The sequence below is a fragment of the Vulpes vulpes genome, chromosome 7, assembly GCF_048418805.1.
Source record: "Vulpes vulpes isolate BD-2025 chromosome 7, VulVul3, whole genome shotgun sequence".
NCBI lineage: Eukaryota > Metazoa > Chordata > Mammalia > Carnivora > Canidae > Vulpes > Vulpes vulpes.
Genome location: NC_132786.1, coordinates 9,604,982 through 9,628,873, shown reverse-complemented (window position 1 = coordinate 9,628,873; position 23,892 = coordinate 9,604,982). Strand labels below are relative to the sequence as shown.

The 23,892-nt window shown below is 47.9% G+C and overlaps 1 protein-coding gene and 1 pseudogene across 15 annotated transcripts in view; one reads left to right on the top strand and one right to left on the bottom strand.

Moving 5' to 3' along the window:
- HIPK2 (homeodomain interacting protein kinase 2) overlaps nt 1-23,892 on the bottom strand; it is a 195,666-nt gene that overhangs the window by 1,125 nt on the left and 170,649 nt on the right. For 3 of the 15 annotated variants that reach the window (XM_072762897.1, XM_072762895.1, XM_072762896.1), the window contains exons 14-16: nt 18,429-18,586; nt 16,846-17,292; nt 13,749-14,273 (exon numbers count right to left, since the gene is read on the bottom strand). In XM_072762897.1, coding sequence (XP_072618998.1) covers nt 14,091-14,273; nt 16,846-17,292; nt 18,429-18,586 — 788 coding nt within the window. In that variant the 3' untranslated portion in view covers nt 13,749-14,090. Of the gene's footprint in view, nt 1-1,706; nt 1,846-2,589; nt 2,880-13,748; nt 14,274-15,841; nt 17,293-18,428; nt 18,587-23,892 lie in introns of those variants that run through there. The other 12 variants (XM_025982134.2, XM_025982133.2, XM_072762899.1 and 9 more) reach the window with 6 other exon arrangements.
- LOC112906988 (small ribosomal subunit protein uS17-like) lies at nt 416-1,005 on the top strand (annotated as a pseudogene).

Below are 23,892 nucleotides of genomic sequence, written 5' to 3'. Positions count from 1 at the left end.
GGTGATCATAGTGTATAGAAGGGGCCAGCCTAGAGGTGGCCTGCACTCGGCCCACAGACCACTGGCCAGGACAGTCGTGGATGCCTGAGAAGTGTAGTCTGGTTGTATGCCTGTATGCACTGAGATTCTTGATTCTATGCATTGATGTCATTGATCAAGTCTGGAAAATTCTTCACTTTTATCTCTTTAAATAAATCTCCTGCCTCACCCTTCTTTTCTTCTCTCCACCCAGGACTCCAGTGAAGGCTGTTTGATATTATCACACAGGTCTCTAATGTTCTAGTTTTTGTTTGTTTTTGTCCATCGTACAAAAAAAAGTCTACTGGGATTTTGACTGGGATTGCATTGGATCTGTAAGTCAATGTGAAGAGCCATGTCATTTTAATAATTTGACTATTCCATTCAACAATTTAGCTCTCTCTATTTTTAAAAAGTTTTTGAAAATTTCTGCAACTTGTTACAAGTTTTAAGGGTAGAGTTTTGCCCGTATTAAAACAAAAAATTATCCTCAAGATTTGTCAGATGGCCAGAAGATGGTGGACATTCAGCCTGAACCTGCCTATAAAGGGCAGCCAACCAGCTTTCAAAATAAGAAGAGGGTCCCACTTGGAGAAACTGGCAAGGACAAGTTCCCATGATACCATAAAGACATTGGCTTGGGCTTCAAGATGCCCAAGGAGGCCATTGAGGGGACCTGTACTGATAAGAGATGACCTGTTTACTGGTAATGGGTCCATCTGAGGGTGGATTCTATCTGACGTGGTGACTGAGATGAAGATGCACTGTCATCCTTGGAGACTACTTCCACTATGTTGAGAGTACAACTTCTTTAAGAAGTACCATAAGAACATGTCCATGCATCTGTCTGCCCCCTGCTGCAGGGATGTCCAGACTGGCGACCTCATCGCAGTGGGCGAGTGCCAGCTCTTGAGCAAGGCTGTGTGTTTCAATGTGCCCAAAGTCACGAAGGCTGCTGGCACAAAGCAGCAATTCTAGAAGTTCTGAGGCTAGATGTCTGCCTATACCCCCAAAGAAAAAAAAGTTATGTTCCCAATCAAAAAAGAAAAACCCATTTATCCTCAAATATTTATTTTTGTGCTCCTACAATTTTTTTTTAAAATTTCATATTCCAACTGTTTGTTGCTAGTATAAAGAAGTAGAATCAGTTTTTGCATATTGACCTTTTATCCTACAATCTTGCCAGATTGACTTGTTACCTTGAGTAGATGTTTTTGTAGACTGCTTAGGGTTTTTAACTGCATGATTATGGCATATTTTCTCAAAGCATTACACAGGCCATCATCTTTCCAACTCCTGAAGTCAATTTTCATATTTCTCTGTCCAGCTGCTAGTTTAGATGTTTGTTACAGCAGTACCTCACTTTCAGGAACCAATGTCTGTATTAGTGGATAACTTAATTGTTATAGTAAACAACCCTAAAATTTCAGAGACTCAAATATAATAATAATACTCTTAACTCTAAGGAACAAACTGAGATTTGCTAGAGGGGAAGGGATGGGCGGATGGGGTAACTGGGTGATGGGTGTGAAAGAGGGCATGTCATGGAATGAGCACTGAGTATTATATGCAACTGATCACTAAATTCTACCCCCAAACTAATAATATATGTTAATCAACTTGAATTTAAATAAAACAAGAAAAATAACTCTATAAGTCCATATAAAATATATATATAACAAAAATACTTATTTCTCGCTCTCTTGTGGTTTTGTCCAGTGTGGTTTTATTAGGAGGCCACCAAGTGATTCAGTGTTCTGGGCTTCTTCTGTCTGGTGGGCCCACTGTACTCTAAGCCCTCAAAGTCCTTCACTGGATCTTCCACATCTGGCCAGAAATTGAGGGAAGAGAGTGTGGATAAATGTGTGAGTTTTTTAGGGCCCCATTCTGGTCATATTTATCTCCAAAGCAAGCTAGGACATATAATCTAGCTGTGTGCTCAACAAGAGGAGGAAATGAATATGCGGCCAGTCTTTGCCACATGTAGTATCATCCCCATTGTACTGATAAGAAAGCTGAGGCTCGAGAGATTGAGTGACTTTCTAGCTTTTTTTTTTTAAAGATTTTATTTATTTATTCGTGAGAGACACAGAGAGAGAGGCAGAGACATAGGCAGAGGGAAAAGCAGGCTCCTCATGGGGAGCCCAGTGTGGGACTTGATCCCAGAACTCTGGGATCACGCCCTGAGCCGAAGGCAGATGCTCAACTGCTGAGCCACCCAAGCGTCCCGTCTTCCCAACTAACGTCATGAACAACAGTGCCTAGAACTGACCTCGAATATGGCAGCCTTTCAAGATGTGCTCTGAATCACTATGCTACCTTTTTTCTCTTATTGCTTCCTGCCCTGGCACTTGTGCTAGCTTTCTTTTTTTTTTCCCTTTTAAAAAATATTATTATTGGGATGCCTGGGTGCCTCAGTCGGTTAAACATCAGCTCAGGTCATGATCCCAGAGTCCTGGGATTGAGCTCCACACTGGGCTCACTGCTTTGCAGGGAGCCTGCTTCTCCCTCTGCCTTACTCTCTCTCTCTCTCTCATGAATAAATAAATAAAATCATAAAAAAGTTATTAGTTTTATTTTTCCTCAAGTTTTTATTTAAGTTCCAGTTAGTTAATGTACAGTGTAATATTAGTTTCAGGTGTAGAATTTAGTAATGCATCACTTACATACAACATCCAGAGCTCAAGGCCTTGCTATCTTAAGACCTGTGATGTTTTTTTCTCTCCTAGCAGGGCTTCCTCCAAACATTCACGTGTTTTTCTTCTGGCTCTGGCCTTTGATCTATCAGTGGGTACTTCGTGCTTTCACAAGCAGCCCCGTCCACAGGCTTAGTCTGCAATGCCTAAGGATCCTGAGAGCCACTGCAATAAAAGAGAAGACATTTAAAGAGAACATAAAAAGACATAAAAGTCGATGTCAAGTAGTTTCTTTACAAGATCCCTATACTCCAGTGTTGTTTTAGAGGCACTGTCAAATGCCAAGGGTCTTAGGATAAAGGATTGTATACCTCCTATAGATCGGCATGTGTAGAACTAGTAAAAACTGGAATTAGACGGTCTCACAATACAGAATGTCTAGCTCCTAGCTGTTTCTTCCCTATGGAGCCGGGATCAGGGTTGTTGCTGGGCAGTGGGTTTTTTCTATCTTCAAGCAGTACCATCTGGGTAATGGAATTAGATCTTCTAAGGGAGATCTGCTGGAGGAGACAGATCTCCCAAGAGAAGATTTGCATGGCCCACACGGGACAAGGTGCAAGGTAGGGGATGGAGGATCTTAGAAGCCTGCTTTAAAGCTCAGTACTAACAGAAAGGAGGAAGTGAAAAGATAAGTTCAGAGGACATGAGGTCATTATACTTTGCTTTTAGTGTATTCTCTTTTACACATATTTAATATTTGCTTAGGCTTAAATATTCTAGGAAATAGTTAGGAAATATGTAAGCCAGACTCACAAAAAACCCCACAAATACCTGGTTGTTTGGAACAGGCTCCTGGGCATGACCTCCATGGGCTGTGACCCCTGGTAGTGCATTTATAATTTAAGAAATAGATATGCTGGAGGAGTTCTCAAATTGTCAAAATCTTTTGCAGGGATTTTTAAAAAGATTTTATTTATTTATTCATAAGAGAGAGAGAGAGAGAGAGAGAGACAGAGACACAGGAAGAGGGAGAAGCAGGCTCCCTGCAAGGAGCCCGATGTGGAACTTGATCCCGGACTCCTGGATCACATCCTGAGCCAAAGGCAGATGCTCAACCCCTGAGCCACACAGGTGTCCCTCTTGCATGGATTTTTTATATAATTTGAATTTTGGCTGAGTTGAACCGAACCAAGTTCACCCATTGGCTGCATTTAGGGGTTTGTTGGTATTATCTGAAGTCTGGGAGACCCGGGATCCCAAGGAAGGGTAGGTTAATGGGGGGTGAGAAACTGGGTTAATTTGCTGATTTAGCCAAATATTTGATGACCCACTCTGTGCCTGGCACTGTAATAGATGCCCTAGGAACAGAGATGAAAGGTAGCCTTACCTGCAAAGTTTTTGTGGTTTTGCGGGAAGGGACATCAGGAAAGATATGTTGACAGTACAGCATGATGAGAACTACACATAAGGGCTTGGCAACCCGTGTGGAAAGCATGAAGATCCAAAGCAGGGATGCTTGGCAGGAAAGAGCTCTGCACAGGGAGAAAGCATGGAGATGGAGGCAGATGGGATTGTGGGAGAGGTGGGGTTGAAGGGCTCTGTAGACCTGGATTTCTTTGGGTTACTCTGCCCAGTAGAGGGTCTCGTAGTCAAGGGCACAGGGAGAATGAGAAGTTTCCAATTAGCCACAGAGGGAGCTGATGAGCACAGAAGGCTGGCCGAGGTCTGCAGGGCTAGGGGGTCTTCTCTGGCAGCTCAGGAGCTTGGGTGGGTGTGGGAGCAGAGGCATGGGTGGGTGGATGGGCCACAGCAAGTAGGTGTGGCAGAAAGCTTTGGGTACAGGTAAGGTGGGTGCAGTTTCGGCTGGTTGTGAGTTTGTGGAACCAGGACGTGCAGATAACAGGAAGGTAAGAAGCTGGTCAGTCCTGAATACCCAGAACCCTGGCAATGGAAGACAGGCTAAGAGTGCCAGGTGAGGACACTGGGTCCCAGCGCATTGCTGGTGGGAACATGAAATGGTGTGATCAATGGATTCCTTTGGCGGTTCCTTACAAAGTTAGGAATTTCCAGATAACGCAGCAATTCCATTCCTAGGTATGTATCCAAAAGAACTGAAAGCAGGGATTCATATTTATGTACCAAGGTCCATGACAGCATTATTCACAAAATCCAAAAGATGGAGACAGCAGATGAATGGATAAACAAAATGTGGTATTTACATATAATGGGATGTCATTCAGTCTTAAAAGGAAGGAGATTCTGACATCATCTGCTATAACATAGATGACCTTTGAGAACACTGTTAACATGAAATAAGCCAAAACAAGTAAAGGGCAAATATTGTAGGATTCCACTTCCATAAGATATCTAGAGACAGAAAAGAGAAGGGTGGGTGTCAAGGGCTGGGGCGGAGAACTGGGAATTATCGTTTAACTGGTACAGAGCTTCTGTTTGAGATGATGAAAGTTCTAGAAATAGCTGGTGATGATGACTGCTCAACACACGAGGCGGAAAGGGCTCAAGGCCCTCCCTCTACAGCCATTCGCGGTCATCTCAGTAGACTGTAGGCACGGTTATGAAAGCATTCGGGGGCATTAAACGATTTCTGAAGGGTCAGATAACTCCTCAAGGGCGTTACTTGTAGCAGTAACCTCTTTAGTCTTATGACTAGTTTGGTTCTAGGAGAAATAAGCATGGCAGGCCAAGGGTACAGTGATTCCAAACAGTTTAATGTAATTCCAAGACAAAGTGTGATTACATTTCTACACATATACAATATGCATATGTGAGTTTACAAATTTTAATTAATAACTCGTTTCACCTCAGAGACCGAAAAAATGATCAAAAAGAAACTGTGAGTAACAAGCTATAACATAGTTCACCACAACGGGACCCCCCTTTCTCACCCTACAGTTAGTAATATTACAATTAAAATAACTATATTCTTCTATAATTTTTTTCTGTTAAAATCATCTCATAAATTTACAATGCTATTATTAGTTTCCAAGACTAATATAAATTCACTCCATTTTTCTACAACGAAAATGATTATTAATTTAGAAGCACACGACATCATGATGAAAAACACAAGCATTTTAGTAGCAAGGACTTGATCAGTTAAGAATTATTTTTCTTGTAAAACATTCTAAAGCCAAGTAAAATATCCATTCTTATAACATACCTATAATATGAGACTAAGGAATAGGTTACATATAGGTCTACAACACATTGGTTTGTTTTTTAAAAAAAGTAGACATTTATAAATAAAAAAGAAAAGAGGGACAATTCACATAGGAAAAAGAGGTACACGAGAAAATACTGTTGCACGCAATAATTTTCACAAGGATTAACATGGATTAACACTTTTCATTACAGAAACCGTACAGTGAAGGAACACAACAGACCGGGGCTTTCATAGGGCTATTGAGCTGAGATGACCTGGTGGAGGAAGATGTGGGCAAGGTGACCTTGGGGAGGAAGCCATGTTCCTTGGACTGGTGACCAATCACCAGTCTCCTCCTCTCCCGGCTCTCATTCTGGGGAGTGAGTCTTTCTATCCAGTGTCCGGAATTCATGGGCAGTTGAAAGGTAAACATTTCTACAGATCTGTTCTCTTTCCATCTTAATGGATCCCAGTTTTGGAAATGTGATATAGTATCAGAGGCTGCAGCTCAATACATGTGGTCAAAGCAAAATGGGATGGAAAATTTCAGTCATTCTGATTTGCTGCCCCCCTCACTCATCTATGCCCTGGAGGCTGGGGACCCAGAGAGAGCGGCGGCCCCCTCTCCGGGCCACCTGCCTCCACTGTGGTGAGGTGGTGACAAGAACCCAGCGCCAAGCCTCAGGCCTGCACGGAGAAGGTGCAGCCCTGGGGCCGGCCCGGGCTCGGCTACGACGCCAACACTGCCTGACTTCTCAAAGCTCCTCTTCCTCCTCATCCGTAAAGCTATACTTTTCCTATCAGAAATTTGGTTTGATATATATATATACACTAACATATATATCAACATCTATATCTATACAGTGATTCTACTCAACTAGAAAGTCTGCTGCCCCAAAGTAGGACTTCCTGGTCTACTTCATTTGGTTAAAAAATGCACACAAAGAGGATGAGGAGATGCTCTGGGGGCCAGAAATGATTGTGCCCTGGAAAAGCCACGGAAGACAGCTTCAAAATGAGCAGTAACACAAAAGCAAGAGGGAGAGAGGGAGCATGAAAGGGGGCGTGGGGGGACCCCGAGGCAGAGGCAACGCCCACTGGGGTGGTCTGCTTGGAAGTGAGGAGAGGCAAGTGGGGTGGGGGACGCTTCATGTTCCATTCAGAAGTCACAGAAAGCTACAAAGGATGGGCATGGTCAAGTCACTTTCCACTTCCCAAGTTCTTCCTTATAACCTGAGCCAAAAACTATTAAAATAATAATAATAATAATAATAATTAATAATAATGATAATAATAATGATAAATCCATTGCCTCTTCAACCAAGCAGGTGAGTATCTAATGGGAAGGCAAGACCACTGCTCACAAGGCCACGTGGGTCCTTCTTCCTGGTTCTGGAGAGCATTCTGGGAGTCCCAGTTGCCTGTGTATGGGGCTGTGGTGGCAGTGGGGGGAGGCGGAGGTGGCCACAGAGACACTGACTTGGACAAGTGGGGAGGCCGCGCAAATAGAGTTCTGTGTGGTGCGGTTGCAAGGAAACTGAGGAGGCTGAGTTTCAGATACAGAGTATTCACTTTTTTTGAAGCTAATTTCTATGCTTCCAGTTTTTCAACGTATGGTTAAGCCCCGAAGACAATGACATAAAATTAATTTGGTTAGTTTAAAGCTGCGGAAAAGTCCAAACAGAGGAAAACAGGAGTACTATTATTAGGAAGGGCAAGATAAAAAATAGTCTACCCTAATGTTTCTTCCAAGAACGTGTAATGAGGACATACTGTCCACAGAGGTCACAGGGAAAAGGTGAATGCATTAGAAGGAACACACGCAAGCAGTTCCTGGTCCCAGGTGTTCCGCAGTCTGCAAAGTCTTATCTGCAAACGGAAAGCCCTTTATCACAGCAGATCCTCTGGGTTTCGGTTGTGGCACAAGAGAAAACAAGAAACCAACCAAAACTTGTAGGGGAACCAGCATTTTCTAGCCTGTTCCTGCAAGACAGTGGAGCCCACTCTCTGCAGCGTTACAGCGCCCATCTGTACTTTGAGGGGTTCTCGATGCCCCATGCCCCTCTCCCAGCTGTCCCTAGGTTCCCTAGCCCCATTCCTGCTCAGCAGCACTTAAAATTTCTAGGAAGGAATTTAGCTGCCCTCCTTTCCACCCACCTAGGATTCAAATCTAAGTTTGACAAAGAGTAGAGAGTAAACATATCCTTTTGCATTTATTTTGTTTTGAAGGAGAATAGGAATTAGTGACAGCAGATATATGGAAAACCCAGCCAATGAATATGGGCGCACGGGGTATATGACTCCCCATTGCCAAACACCAATCAGAATATTGCCGGGGGCCCAGAATAGCAGCTGTATGTTCAGGACCACCTGAATCCCAGTGTCTTCTACTGCCTGGTGACCAGAAGTCAGTGGATTGATAGAAATTAAACATTCAAATCAAGATAAAATCAATGAACCAGATATCTGTTCTCTCTGCCTCTTCCAGGATCTCAAAGAGAAGGCCTCTTTGGAGACGAGTGTTGATACAACATGGCATAAGGTCTTCACATCTGGCCCAGGCTATGGACTCACCCCTTCCCATTCAATCCAGAAATCCTTTCACATTCTCTCGTGTTCACATGGAGACCAGTAACATGGAGGGAAATGCTCGTGTTGGGCTACACAACAGTGTGGTGGAAAACACCTGGCTTGGGGGGGGGGGGTGGTGGCCTCCAACTAAAGAGGCAATTGCTGGGGTTTGAAGGTGTCAGTTATAAACAGAAATTTTCTTTAAAAAGTACCAGTTTAAATGTAAACTATAAAACACTTTAACTATAAAATGTAGCCAGAAATATGCTTAAGTATCCACAGTCAATCGCTTAGATTACGCATTTAAAATGTGGCTCTCTCGGTATCTTAGAAGGCTAACAGCATTTTACAGTAGCTAAAAACATATATACTTAACATGTGCATTTGAATATCACATTTCATTACAACACACAAAGAATAATCTCTTCCTTGGTTTAGTTTTTGTTGTAAAGATCAACTATTTTCAGAATTCACTTAAGCAACAATGACCAGGGTGTGCATTAATCATTATTTTTAGCCCACACAGAGTTCATAGTCTTTTAAATCCCAAGATTAAGCTGGCTACATGATTTCAAAAAAGGCTAAAACCAGGATGAATGCCCACATTTGAGGTAATTATTGCCATTAGGTCACAGTTTGTGTAAGATAATGTATCTAAAACCTTCTTTAAAAAAATCTTTAGGCATTCTGTTAGAATTCCAGAATACCTATTGAAACCAACCAGGATCTCAAATTCTGATTAGTTGGGTTTGCTTCCAATGGAGTTAAAGTTCTAGAAGGTTCTAGAACTCGTGTAAACTACCTAAGAATTTAGGCAAACAAGCCTGGAGCCAGTCAATAAAGAAGCTTTTTTTTTTTCTTTTTTTTTAAATAAAAAAGAAACCAAAAAACCCACCCAAAACAACTGAGGAGATGTTTCATAACACATGATAATAGTTTTCTAAAAAATTAAAAATCTCGTCCTAAAGCATTGGTAAATTCTTGTCACCTTTCAACCAAATTAAAAATGCTTCTGTATTTCTATTAATCTCATACTGCGGCAAGAGACTCTCCTTCCTTATACCCTAAAAGTTGGCTGATTTTTCTGTTTATACAACCGTTCTTTCCATTTCTTTGAGAAAACTATCTCAGAACAAAACAAAACAAAACCCTTATTTCGTTCCTCTTTCTAAGAGTCATCTTGTTTTTTTCTCCTTTTCCTTTTTTTTTTTTTTAAATACACAAAGAAAAAAGTTCCTGGACACCAGACCCACACACGGTATTTACAAATTTGGTGTGAATCTCGCATCTGGTTCTACCCAGAGCTGAAGAGTGGATCGATTATAGAGACCAGAGTTGTCATGATATTTATCAGTGCAGTAAAAAATAGCATCTTAAAAAAAATATATACCTTTAGTATTGCCTTTCTAGAATTAACTATAAGCAAGAAAAATTCATTTTTCTTTTTTAAAAGAAGAAAAGAACACTCTTTTTCTTCACTCGAAAGTTTGTTGTAGCAGCACTACTAAAGCTAGTTGGTACACTGGAAAGGAATCTGAAATGAATTCTACTATGAATCAAAAGAAACTCCCCTAAGGTTTGCTCTAGAAGTCAAACGAATTCTGCCCCTTTTGCTTGCATCCAATTGAGGGCTCCCTCTTCATTCAGACCTTCTGCTGGGCTGCACGCCAGGGGCTGGGATGGCGCGGGGGGGCCGTTCCGTCAGGGCTGTTCTTTGCACACAAACACAGAAGGTGGCTGAGGCTGGAGGCTGCGAGCTCGGTTCTGCAGCTGGGCAGACCCAGGTTCAAGACCCGGCTCCCTCGCTAGCCGTGTGACCCTGGGCACGTCACCGAGCTTCCAGAGCCCGCTGCCTCGTCGGGAAAGGGACGAGCGGCCCCCCGCCCCCTCAACGGGGTTGTTACGGCTGTTATGACTACGTGAAACGAGATAACCAAGGCCTAACTTTTAGCACAGTGTTTGGCACATAGTAAATACAAGGATCTTTAGATGGTTTGTTAGAAAACGTGAAGCCACTCTTTGCTGTTAATTAATAAAAGCGAGACGACCTGGTTATCTCGGTGAAGTCCTGATTCACCACAAGCTCACCGGAATCGGGAGATCTGGGCGCACCACTGCCTTTCCTTCCTCTCCCTCGTGCTCTGCTGCGGGCGAGTCGGCCGCGACCAGGGCCCCGCGAGATGGGCCCGCACGGGCTCGGCTCGGCGCAGGGCGGGCGAGCAGCAAACGCTGCCCCTTGCTTCCTGGGGGGAGGGTCTAACAGACGGGCCGCGCCAACGTGCTGCTCTGACGCAGCGGGCTGGGCCCGGCCCTCAAGGACTTCCTGGCGGGCGTCGAGCTGGGGGCCGAGGACATCTCTGAGGAAGCGAGCTCTGCAGCAGGGCCCCTTCCCGGGCGTCTGCAAGGAGCAGGGGGCGCGGAGCTGGCTCTCCTGAGCTTCTGGGAGGCGCGGGAAACACGGGGGAGACTTCTCCTAGCCTGGGCCACTCCAGCGCGCAAGGGCGCCCAGAACCTTCTACGGCGTTTCCAGGTCTTTCACCACCTTCAAGCCTCCCGGAGCCCGACCGGGGTCTGACCGGGCGGTCTGTGGAGACTACGAGCGAGTCCTAGGGCCTCGCCCCCGCGTGCGCCGCCCCCCCCCCCCCCACGCAGTTGAACTTCCGGGCGAAGGGGCCGCTCCCGGTGAGCTTCCGGTCAGCGCCCGCGGGCCCTGAGCTCAGTAAAGCCCGGCGTTCGTGCCGTGCCTCCAGCTTCCTAACAGCAGCAGCGTTTAGGGGTCCTAATCTCCTCGCCTCTTGAAAGATGAATACAGCTGGAAATCAACACAAGAACAATAATACTAAAAAAAAAAAAAAAAAAATACATGCCAGGAGGGAGGAAAGAGAGACCAACGGAAATGCATCGCTCACGATGTCATTATTGCCCGGAAAGGAAAGAGGAAGGAACGCCATCTTGTCCCTATCTGGAGGTGTCTTTGAGAAGGGTTCTTTGGCTAAAGAAAGGAACAGTTAACAGCTTCCTTTCCAATTTGGTAAGGACGTCTCCGGCCTGCTCAGTGTTGGGGCCTCCCCGTCTGAAATCTGCGAGACGCGTCAGAACGACAGCAGCATGCAAAAGTGCTTGCGGGGCTGGAATGTTTCCTGGCAAAACGGCTCAGGCCGGCATCGTGAGATCCCAGGCCAGGCCTGCGGAAAGAGTCCTCGCCTCCCTGCTGAATTCCCTCTGCTCCGTGAGGGCACCTCGTTATCTTCTGTGTTCTGTCCTAGCAGCTCCCGGGCAGGCCAGCAGGGGCCCCGGCCCCCACCCCGGCCTCCGCACCCGAGAGGGCATGGGGTGAGAGCGGGGACCAGCTCACCGACACACCTCGATTCACCAACCACAGCCCGTCAGCAGTAGCTCCTTAAGCCTCCTCATCTCCTTTCTCCAGTTTCCAAGAAAGTCTGCTCCGCTCACTCACACACACTCACACAACCCAAATCCTCCACCACAAGCTTGTTCAAAAATGAGTGTTTGCACTTCCAGAGATCTGGTCAAGAGAAATCAGCCTGTTAGCAGCTGTGCTAATCTCACCTTCCCTTCCTTACATCCGACAATCTGGTGTTTGGGCGGGTTGAGTCTTCCAGGGTGAAGAGGGCGAGGCCAGCTGGCTCCCCCAGCCTGCAAGCCACTCACCGCCAGTAAGGCCAGAATGCAAATACAGTCCAGGAGACAACCGTCCGTTTGCCTCAACCCTTCCCTGCCCTCCGAACTCGATCAGCCACATGCACCACTTCACAGTATTAATCGGCACCGAGCCTCAGACTCTCCACCCGTTGGCCTGCTCACCCCTTCCCTTGGAAACAGCCAAAACGTCCTGAACGAGGTACTAAGTGCAGAGACATGGGTGTGCACAGCCAGATGGGTCCAGGAATAACCCACCAAGCAGAAGCACCTCCACCCGGACTTCCTGAGGCTACAAGTACATGGTTCTCCTTGACCTGTCCTTGTAAATCCTCCCCTCCTCAACTCTGCTATACTTCTGCGTCTAGAGGCAGGTAAAGAACAGAGGATGCTCTAGGTTATTTGTGGTCTAAACAAAGACAAGGCTGGCATCCCTCTACTTGAGAGCTTGGTCCTGGGGATGGGTAGGCTTTGATTCATCCGGTTTGCCAGGGTGACTCAGAGCCGGAGGAAGAGATGGGAGATCTGGGCAAGTGCTGAGGAGCACACAAGGAGCCTGGCCTCTCCTCTCCCACTGGGGTCTTCTGATCTTGCAGCTCTGTGCCAGGGACTAGAAAAGGAAGGCAGGTGGGGACGAAGGGAGGATGCACTCATGTTTGCTGAGCACCACCGGGGCTGAGCACTACCTGACATTGCTCTTGGTAGGCTTCAGCAAAACCACCTTTTCAACCTAAGGCCCATAGTTTCTGGTTTTGGCGGGCAGCACGTGGGCACCTCAAGCCTATTTCAAGAAGCCCATCATGCATAAGGCAGAGTACACTGAGGGGATGGCTTCGAGGCCATGCTGTGCTCCTCTGTTGGCCAGTGCTTTCAGGGGGGACCCTGCCTGCAAGGTTGGAGGAGCTGCTTGACCTTGTCAGTGTTCCTCTGGCCTCTTACCATCCCCCTCTACCTTCTTTTGGCTCCTAGTTCTGTCCCTAGAATTCTATGGTGAGAAGAGGTACTTGGGGGGGGGGGGGGTGGAATAGGGAGAGACTGGATAAGTGAGCAGTGTTGTTAGTGAGTAGAAGGAGGGGAACTGAGGCTGAAGTTTCCCAGGGGGTGGTACCACCTATCTAGCACCCTTATGTCAGTTCATGCCATCCAGTGGCTTCCAGGAGGGGACATCCGTCTCTGCACTGAAGAAGATAAGCCACACTCCTGGTGCAGTTATGGGAAAAGGATGGACATCTGGGTCAGCTCTGGGAAGAAGGGCTTTCTTTTTCCATGACAGGTAAGTATCAGATGGGAGGCAGGCCGAGAATCTAGTTAGCAGATTCCAGAAGCACAGGAGAGCACAGGGATTGTGGGAAAGAACCACAGCTAAGGGTTGGGCCCCAGGATTGCCACCTCAGAACTCTTCCCAGGCCACTGAGAATCTAGGAAAATACAATACTGATGATGACCATGTCATCAAGAGTCTAATCTGGCCTGCAAACAGAAAAGGCCTGGATTTTTCTTCAAGCTTTTGGTCTGTGGTGGATCTTTCTTGACGGTTCTTTGTGGACTAGAGATGGTAGAAAGAATTTTTCTAATTCCTGGGTCTTTCCTTTTTTTTCTTTTTGTCTAACAAAACGGGACATCTGCATGTCCTTCCTGCCTACTCAGAGACTCACATTTATAATAAAATAAGTTTAATTACTAAAGAGAAAACACAAAGATACTGGGAAGAAATGTGCATTTAAAACCCCAGCTAAAATATCAACATGATGAAGATGATAATAATTACAATGATAAGAACCAAAATAATTAGTACAATAATATTATTTTTATGAGCAGCATGAACTTTCATTCCTGATCTGGAAGAAAATAAAGAAAACATCAGGTGAAAGAATAAGAGACTTCCAACTTAAGTAGACAAAGTGATTTTTTTATAAATGGAAGGCTATGTTGTCTTTTCCCATAGGACAGCATATCTAGGAAGGGCTGGGAGTCAACTGTGCAAGGGGATTGGGATGCAAGGCCAATGCGGTCTCATTTACAGCCAAGACTTCGGTCACTGGTCAGGAGATGTGATGGGGCTCTGCTGCCATCTGGCGCTGCCAAGTCAGGAACAGGTGGATTTTCCTGGCTGGCATGGCTCTGAGAGGGCTCTGGCTCACATGTCCTCCAAAGGCTTTTCTCCCCCACTCTCTCTGGACTGGCCCTTTTCCCGTGGTCACGGAGAGGTGGCACCTCCCCTTGTCCTGGGAAAAAGAGTATCGATCAATCGATCAGTTGGTGGCTTCACAAGCAGAGTGAACCTCTCAAAAGTCATCTGCTGGGGACCCATGGGCTGCCTGAGTGTGTGCCTCTAGTGGGTCATGGTGTCCTTCCTTCCAGCCTCAGGCCTGGACTAAGCTGGTTCCAGTTTGGGGACCTATTTCTCTGTAAGATGAGTAGAACTGATGGTTGGGGAGGGGATTTCCAGAGTTATTTTCACATTTCACAGCTAACAGCTAAGGTAACGGCTTGGCTTTGTTACTGAGTTAGGTGGGATATCACTATACCACCACTGTTCACAGTAGATGGTTAAGGGAAACTACAGGGGGGTGAGGGGCATGAGGACAAACTGCCAAGACTGGGAGCCATCTCTCTGCACCTTGGAAACTTGGCTTTGGGATCAGCTCAGGCTCAGCAATGAGAATCAAGCGATTAGGACCCCCCTTCTAAGCCTCATCTATGACCAGATAGAGTCTCCTAACATTCATGTATTTAAGAGTAATTCTGCTATGAATGGAGATATCCCTAGTCCACCCCACCCCCAGCAGTGTTCAAAGCCTGAGAAAACTTCCAGAATGGATCAATGGGGCAAAGCGGGCGAAGGGCAAATTTCTTTGGAAACGTTAAGTGCCCAAGGGAGTGTTCCAAAGTGCAGTGTTAAGACCCCCTGGTTACCCTCATCAATGTCCCTCCGACCTTCTGCCCACCAGACCCCTCTAAAACCAAAAACAAAGTCGAGTCTTGGGTTGGCCTGGTAATGTGAAGAAAGATGCAGTAGCAAACAAAGGTGGATGGTTGTCTATAGAGGGAAGGATCTGGCAAAACTGAGAGCAACATACAGAGGTGGAACGAGAGAGGTGGGCGGGGCTGTGCGTGAGTGTGGGGTGGGTGTGAGGGCCTGGTGCTGCGTCCCAGGCCTCCTCCCCACCTTGGGGACAGCAGGAAGGCTGTGCCAGGCCTGGAGGCTGCAGGTGGTCTCCTCTCCCCACAACACAGATGGGACCTCTGCTCTCACAAATGGTAGAGCCAGCCCCCCCCGCCCCCCCATCAGGCAGAACTGGATGCAGAGTGGGGTGAGGGTGCAGGGTGGGGAGTCCCTCTTGCTCTCAGAGTCATCCATCTGCTACCTCTCTCTCAAGATCCATGGGCTCCCCCCACACTGCTCCTGCCAGCTCCCTGATGCCCCTTTGTTGGCAGACAGCTCAAAAAAGACAACAGGTATTAAAATCAAATTCAAATTCAAATAAAAAAAAAAAAAAAAGGAAACAAGGAAAGACCAGAGTAAAATGTCACAACAGCACAAAAGAAGAGCTGAGATGATGTGACTCGCCTCAGTCAGCTTCTTGGAGTACCATGGAAGTAAACCCTCACACCGCGTCTGTCAGTCGGTAAGGCACTAGGAGGGACCGGTGTAAAATCAAGGATGCGAGAGCCGGGATGGCGGCACCGAGGGACACGCAGGGAGGGTGGCATCCGCGCTCACACCCACACACATTCGTTCACGCTCGCACACCTGGACCACCACACTGGTTATATGCCTATGTTCTATCGCTTTTTTTTCTTTTTTTTTTTTTTGTGCAATTACATTGAGGAATAGTCTATTGGTATCATTGGAGTTGAACACAAAGTAGAAAACAGGGGTGCTGACCGCTACATTCTACTAGGATGTCGGTGACGACCGCTAGCCCTATGCTACGTGACTAGGGATTGATTCAAAGAGAAAAGAAATCTTCAGGAAAGGAAAAAAAAAAACCTAAAGTTTGCAACACACATTATTAATGACACTGGAGGAGTGACATTGCTTTGTAGGGATTTCTCCAGAGTGCTCAGGAAGAGAAGCTGTGCCCTCTGCTGGCAGGGGCTTCCTTCAGCCTGGCCACTCCCCTCCATCAGCCCTGACACGTGAGCCAGAACTGGGTTTGGCCAACCCCATACCAACCCCCAAATATCAGCCTCCTCAGGCCACGGCCTGACCTTCTAGAGGGCTGCTGACCCTTTAGAGTTCTGGAAAAATCCCTAATTCTTATGTTCCATAATTAAAAATCTATTGGATTTCCACATCAGGTGTCCCCGACAGCAAATTCTTAAATGTCACTTGCCGCCATATGAAAATAATCTTTGAGAAGTTCATAGATAAAGTTCTTCAAAAACTGGGGCCCCCCCCCAACTTCCAGGAATCTTCTGTCGCTCTCTTCTTCTCCTTTCCAGTTTGGTGCAGAATGGGTTCGTGAGCTGTGTTTTTTGTTTACCGGCGTTTTCTTTTTTTTTCCTTTTTCTTTTTTAAAATAAAAAGCATAGATTTCCCCCTCCTCAATCCCTTCTTTTTTAAAATGTCTTCTCTGCTCTAAGGTCCCCCCACCTCCTGGTTCAAGTTTTCTTGGTGTCCGTCCCTGCCCCCTGCTCCCTGCCCACCCTGCCCCATTGCATTGTTTGTGTGCCGCATCTTCAGTATAAAAAGCTCGGCTCCCACCTCACCCCTCCACCCTCCTCCCTGCTGCCCCTCCTCCCTCCCCTCCCCTCCCCTTCCAGTGTTTATATGTAAGGGTACTGGTTGACCTTGGCGGGGCTCAGTGGGTATCCAGTGTAGACGGTGGAGGCTGGAGAGGCGCTGATGTAGGTCTGGTGGGCAAACTGGGCTGGATACTGACTCGGGTGGATGGTGGGTGAGGGCAGGACCCGGGGGCCCATGCTCACGGGGACCTGGTGGACGATGCTGGCCGGGTAGGCAGTGTGCTGCACGGTGTGACGCGCTGAGCCTTGGGAGGCCACCAGGTGGGCCACGGTGCCGGTGGAGCCCAAGGCTGCGGGCGCCGTGTAGGTGTAGAGGTGGGGCTGGGCGGGGAGGTGGGCTGCTGCAGCAGCGGCGGCCAGGTGGGGGTGCACAGTGCCGTGGCTGGGGCTGTTGTGCGGGAAGGAGTACGGGGCCTGAGCCATCGTGGGAGTGATGTAGGCCTGCTGCCGGCGGTGGCTCCCGGCGCGCTCTGCGGTGATGTGCTGCTGAGCCTGGAGAAGGAGAAGCACCAGGAGAGGGCTGCATTGGGGGCCAGACACGTGGGAGGAGAGGAAAGGGAGGAAGAGGAGAGGTGAGGAAGGAGGGAGAAGGGTGAGGGAGGAGGGAGAGGAGGAGAAGAGAGAGAAGTAAGGAGGGGGAGGACAGTGAGGGGGGTAAGGGGTAGGAGGGAGGAGGGGGAGGAGGGAAAGAGAGAAGTGAGAAGGGGTAAGAGGAAGGTGGGGTTGGGGGTGGGGGGAGGAGGGCCAGGGGAGTGGGGAGGAGGGGGAGGAGGGGGAGGGGAGGAGAGGAGGAGGCCAGAAGCCACAGGAGTGAGGGAAGATGCCTCCCCTATAGGCTGGGAAAGCAACATTAGCCTGGACTGAAGAAGGAACCCTGTCCCGAGCCTCCAGCTGGATGACACACAGATTAAGCCAGTTTGAGGAGGTAACAGGATGTCTCCAAACGGCCTACTGCAGCTATGAAGTGTCAGAGGAGCCACTCTTTGAGTGACAACTGCTTTCTCCCTCACTGTGAGATCTTGTTCTCTAAAATCCTAGGCTCTTGGACACTTTGCTGTTTGAAGTTATATTGGTACAAATGAAAGAGCCCTCTCTTCCCAAGAACCAGAGTTGTGACGACACAGAGATGCGGCCTCAGTTTACCAAGTGCACCACTTCAGACGAGGGGTTTCTGAACATAAGCTCCCCACTGACGTCCCCGCTATGGCTTCTGAGGAAACAGGCCCCTGAGTCCACTCTGCAGTTCGGACCTGACGTAGACACTTTACACACAGGCCAGCTCTACCGAGGAGACTCTGCCTTCATTTATAATTCTACCGAAACGCCACCCACCTGCTCCAAATCCTCGCTTGCCCTGGGTTTGGGGTTCCCCGTGTGTGGCCTGGCCTCCCTCATCACAAAGACCCACTAGCCCAACTCTGTCAGCCTGCCAGTACTCTGCTGGCGTCCTGGTCTGATGGGGCCAGGACACAGTGTTTTACCCACAGTGGGAAGAACTCAGAGGTCCCAGGCCCTGTGAGCTGGGTGTGGGCCCACCTACAGCCGCCCGCTGGGAAGTGGAGGCATGGAGGGGCCTCGGTGATGTGTGTGGTTTGCAGGCCGCTGAGGCCAGGTCGGGCGGCACTCACCTGGCTGAGATTGAGAGGCTGCTGCTGCTGGAAATGCGGTCCTGGCCGCTGCTGCCGGTAGGTGATGGCTCCGGACGAGCTCCCTGAAGAGTGACCGCTGGTGGAGGTCACGTTGCTGGAGGACTTGGACTTGTAGGACGAGTGCTGACTGGCGTTGACTGTGTGGGAAAGAATAAGGGGTTACAGCTGGCTCAGAGGTCCCCCCGCTGCCCAGAAGACCCTGCCCCTAGGGGAAACAACGGTGGTCTCCTAGGAAGGAGTGTGTTCCCAAGACCAGCCAATCAAATTAGCCTTGTCTCCCCAGATCCAGCTAAGAGTCGGCTCTGACTCTGGACTGGCCACTGGGCTTTGGCTTGTCTCACTGATTGGGAGCAAGTGCCAGCTTGTTGGACTTTAGAATTCCTGTCTGGTGACACTGAAAAGCACAAGGAGGCGCTAACGGAGGAAAGGAGGAAAGGTCTCTCTCTGTAGCTCTTTGTGCCCCATCCAGGGCTGCAGTGGGGTTGTCTGCTGCGATCCAGAGACACAGTGACACATAAGCAGAGTATGGATAATGGGGCCTCAGAAAAAGAACCACACACGAACTGAGGAAAAAAATCACCCATGGCTGCAAGTGTAAAACGGGCAAGGCTGGGGTAGAGGATGCTAAGTATGAATGAGGCATACATCACAATGAGCAGGCCCTTGATGTAACTGTGTTGGATCAATTCTATTACAAATCCCAGGGTGATGAAATCAAAGTCAAAGAGGAGATGGCTGGGGCCGGTGAGAGAGAACACTGATTAATTGCTCAGGGAGAGAAACATGAAGAGCAAAAGTTTGGGAAACCAGAAACTTGGGGAGGAGATGGGAGACTGGGGTGCACACTGAAGCCCAAGAGAAACCTCCCTACCCTACAGGCAGCAGCTGTAGGAAACAGAGAGCTGCCCCACTGGGGAGGGAAGCAGTGAGTCCTAACAGAGACCCCAATCTGACCGTGCATTGGCACTTGAGGGTCCTCCCATCCCACCCACTAAATTAGAACCCCATGGTGGGGGGTGCTTGGGGACCTGAATTAGCAACACATGCCCCATGAGAGGAACCAGCCAGGCCCTGGTGTACGGAGGTGTGCAAAAGCCAAACCTGTAGAGGGCCTGGGTGGCTCAGTCGGTTAGGTGTCTGCCTTCAGCTCAGGTCATGATCTCAGGGTCCTGGAATCGAGGCTCCTGTTGGGCTCCCTGCTCAGCAGGGAGCCTCCCTCTCCCTCTCCCTCTTCCCCACTCCTGCACGCATTCTCTCTCTTTCAAATAAATAAATAAAATCTTAAAAAAAAAAAAGCCAAACCCAGTTAGACTCTCAAAGGCCCTCCAAAGCCTGGAGGATGGGGAGGGGGTGGTGGCTTGGGGGATTCCTTGCCCGGTAAGAGCTGGAGAGCTGCGAATGCTGGCTAGCAGCAGAGCTTTGGTGTCTCCTCTTCACTCAGCCACGGTGCCACCTTGCTGGAGTCAGAGTCCTTGCTGTTCTGTAGCAGGTCACAAACTGTGCTTGGGCCCTAGCTGCGGATGCTGCCTCTCTGCTCCTAGTTCAGCTCTCTGGGCATTCTGTGGTAATTATTGTGAGGGAGAAAGCCTGAGCTCCAGGTATCCACAGCTTGAGTCTGGAAGTGAAGAGCTTAGAGGAGTTTTAGGTGAAATGGCGTGACAGAGCTGGGCACATGCCTGCTACCACCATTGCGGGAACAGGGAATGGGGACTGGGTCAGAGCAGTGAACCCCCAAATAAGGGACGAGGTCCTGCAGGGGACCAAGACATTAAAAGAATCATTTCCTCCTGCTGAGATGAATAAAGTGACAAGTGTGCCAGAAGACAGGTGCTGAAGGTAAAGCTCCTGAGGTACGGCTTGCAGCCATGAGGGACATTACAGAACTCTGGTCAGTCTTGCCCAGCTGCTCTCAAAGATCCACCACCCTGGAAACAGTTCTAGTGGTCCTGTCTGTGCTAGGTGAGTGGGAGGGTGCTTCGGAGTATGGGTGGGCTGGGGAGCCAGATGCCTGTGAGGTCCAGCCACATGGTCTTGATCGAGTTAACCTTCCATTGTCACATCTGGGAAACTGGGAGAATAATGGTAACTACAAACAGGGTCGTCATGAGGTTTATGTCAATTAATGATTACGGATTGCCTAGTTATCTGTCACATGTTGAGCTCTTAAAAGCGTTACCTGTGTCAGCTATGGTTAACATCTTGATTATTGAGCTCTGTCTCCTGGCTAAAGGTGGTGCTCAAGGAACAGATGTCCACTCCAAGCTGAGGCAACCAAATCCTGTCTCCTGGAACTGGGAAACTGGGAGCCTGGGAATCTCTGGGTCAGGGTGAAGTGGTGCTCCAGAAAGCAGTGTGTGGCTTCCAGTGGTCTAGGTCCTGGGAATTCTGGGTCCTGCTCAGCCTGGGATGTGGTTGTTGAAATTTCCTTCAGCCTTCTTGATTCCTTCCAATGAATTATGTGTCTTAAGGCAGCACAGAGTTCATTCTGTTGCCTTCCAAAAGAACCTCAACTCACCTAAGGGACCCAAGAAGGTTATGTGAGCAATCCCCAAGGCTCCTTCCCAAGCTGAGAACCAAAGGAGGGGTGAGTTCTGGGAGAAAACTTGCCTGCACAGCATTTGTCCTGACTTGAACCCAGGCAACACCTGGGAGCTCCAGTTGTGGTGGTGGGGGGTAGGAGGGGCTATGACCTGGTCACACTGGGACCTCTCTGGGCCAACTGGGCACTGAGATGCTGAGGAAGGCTGCTTTCCTGATGGTTCTGAGCCTTGGATGACTTTGTAATGAACGGTATATATTCGTGTTGAGAAACACCACAGGCTGGGGATGAGTAGGCACCAGCATGAAGTTCCTGCTTTTTACTTGTCCCCAGAAGGACTGTGCAGCATGTCTTCACAGGGGAAAAGAAATCTCTCTTTACAGGGAAAGTTATACCACGGGGCTCCCCAGAGACAGCAGCACTGGCTGCTTTAGAATCAGTAGCCTTACCACAGAGAATGACCCCCCCCCCCCTTTATTCTTTTCGGTCAGAAACATCCCTCTGAGACTCTCAGCTGTTCAGATATCACGCAGTTCTTGTGGAAAGGCAGTGGGGGTAAGCGCTCAGAGCCGCCCCCTGCCCACGAGCAGTGGGCTGATGATGGAAGTGGTTAATGTAACTTGAAAGGCGTGAAATGTGAGCTCCACAAAGCTGTCTTCTCCTGCCTTTGTGGTTTCCAGACACAAAACTGCTGTGATGCTGACAAAGCCAGCCGGTCCTCAGTCTCATCGCCTGTCTTCACTAGGGGTTGGATGAGGTGGTCTAAAAGTTTCAGTAACTCTCCTCAGAATTGTGTCACCTTCCACAGAATGGCACCAGGACCAAAGGCGGACAAAGCTCCAAGCTGGAGGATTTCTAACGTGTGGAAATCTGGCCACTCTCTCATGCTGATTTAAGAGGCCAAGAAAAATTTAGCACCAGCCACCCTTAAAAACAATTAATTTGTAGATGACCTCAAGAAGATCTGTCTTGAGCCAATTCTTATAAACCATTACCCATATTTTAAAGCGAACGTTACAGTTCCCCCAAGGTGTCTCAGAACAGGGGCATTCTCAGTGGAACAAAACTCACGGACTTGTGCTGTAGGTCTCAATCTGTGATCTAAAATCCCTGAGGTCACACATTTTTGAAATTCAGAATTTCAGATTTTAGAAAGGTTCAATATATTAGGTTATGCCCCACAGAGTCTTGGGCACCACCCTGTAATCAAAGACAGGAAGGTTTCTGCTCCAAAACCCAGGGATATTTTACTAAGCGGCACAAATGACTATGAGGAAGAGACTGTGAACAGCTCCTTGCTAATCTGGGTTGGGCTTCACCACTAATGAGTTTGCTATAAACTTAAAATTTGTTTTTTGGAGAGGTTTTTTTAAACTTAAAAAAAAATATTTATTTATTTGAGAGAGAGAATACAGGAGTAAGGGGAGGGGCAGAGGGAAAAGCAGGCTGCCCACTAAGTAGGGAGCCCCAAGGGATCATGACCTGAGCTGAAGGCAGATGCTTAAACTTAACCTACTGAGCCACCCAGGTGCCCTGGTTTTCGGATGGCAGATGAAGAAGGACTATATCCTCTTCCTGCTCAATAAAAGGGTCAGGCTTCCTACAACATGGTCTTGAGATGTTACTGTTAATGAAGTAGGAGAGCCCTTCACACCAAGCTGTATGCATTGCAGGTTGCAATCTAATTTTTTTTTTTAAGATTTTATTTTTTTAAGTAATCTCTACACCCAGCGTGGGGCTCGAACTCACAACCCTGAGATCAAGAGTCATACAGTCTTCTAAGTGAGCCGGCCAGATGGCCCCTCAAGGGCTACAATGATAAGCCAGCACATGTAGGGCTTCTTGAGGACTCGAGGGTATTTGGTAATAAAGACTTAAAGGGTCAATTTCCATATTTTGAGTTAGCAAATGTTATCTTTCCTCAACTGATTCACCAGCACTAACATCCATTGGCTTTCCTTTCCTACCTTCTCCCTCACATCCACGTGTCTCCCATTGCTTCTCTCTCTGGGAAGTTACTACGGTGTACTGCCTCCAGGTGTGAAAACCCTGACCAGCTCCTGAGGGACGGACAGTCCCTTTTTAGCAAAGTCAAGCCGTCTTTGGTAAGAAACACTGAAGACAGTCCAGTCTCATTTTATTCAGGCTACAGGCTCTTTGGAAACTCTCTACTCTATTCATCCATTCATGAAACAAAATTCAGAGGTGAGGTGGCTGTCAGAGGGAAGCCACTTCTGACAGGGGTGAATCAGTGTAGCCACTTGGCTAATGACAAGGAGTGGCTGCTTCTAAGGCAACAGGGCTGTGTCCCCCTGTATTGGGTAAGTTGAATCTGTAGCTCCGAGGTTTTGACAAACATATTTAATACTTCAACAGTGACACAACATATGACGGAAATGATATCCTTTGCCATATCGAAACTTAAAAATGTGCGACGTATATAGTTTGAAACAATTATTTCAGGGACAAATGAGTAGAAAAGTCTGAGGGCCACTGCTCTAAGGAGTCCTGTCTCCTGGGTGAACAACTTTGTTTGCCTTACAGATTCCTTTGGTTCTAGAGAGTGTTCTTCCTGCCAAGGTTTCTACTAAACCCTTGCCTGAGTAGAGATAGAGGGTTCTGGAAAGAGATGTCCATGTGTCCCGCACTATGTGGACTGGCCTATGGTACTGGGCTGGAAAAGCCCCGAGAAAGACCCCATCCTGAATTCTGCTCTTCACTTTCACGTCACTCTCAGTGGCAGAACCTGAATGGCCCATGCCCAGCGGGTCTTACATGGTGGTGACCACCCCAAGAAGGATCTGAGGTGACATAGACGGGGGTCCTTCCTGATGACTAGCTCCCTGAATCTAAACAAAATCTTTTTTGCCCGGTCATACCTCTTTCCTTCTAAAGAGTGCTATT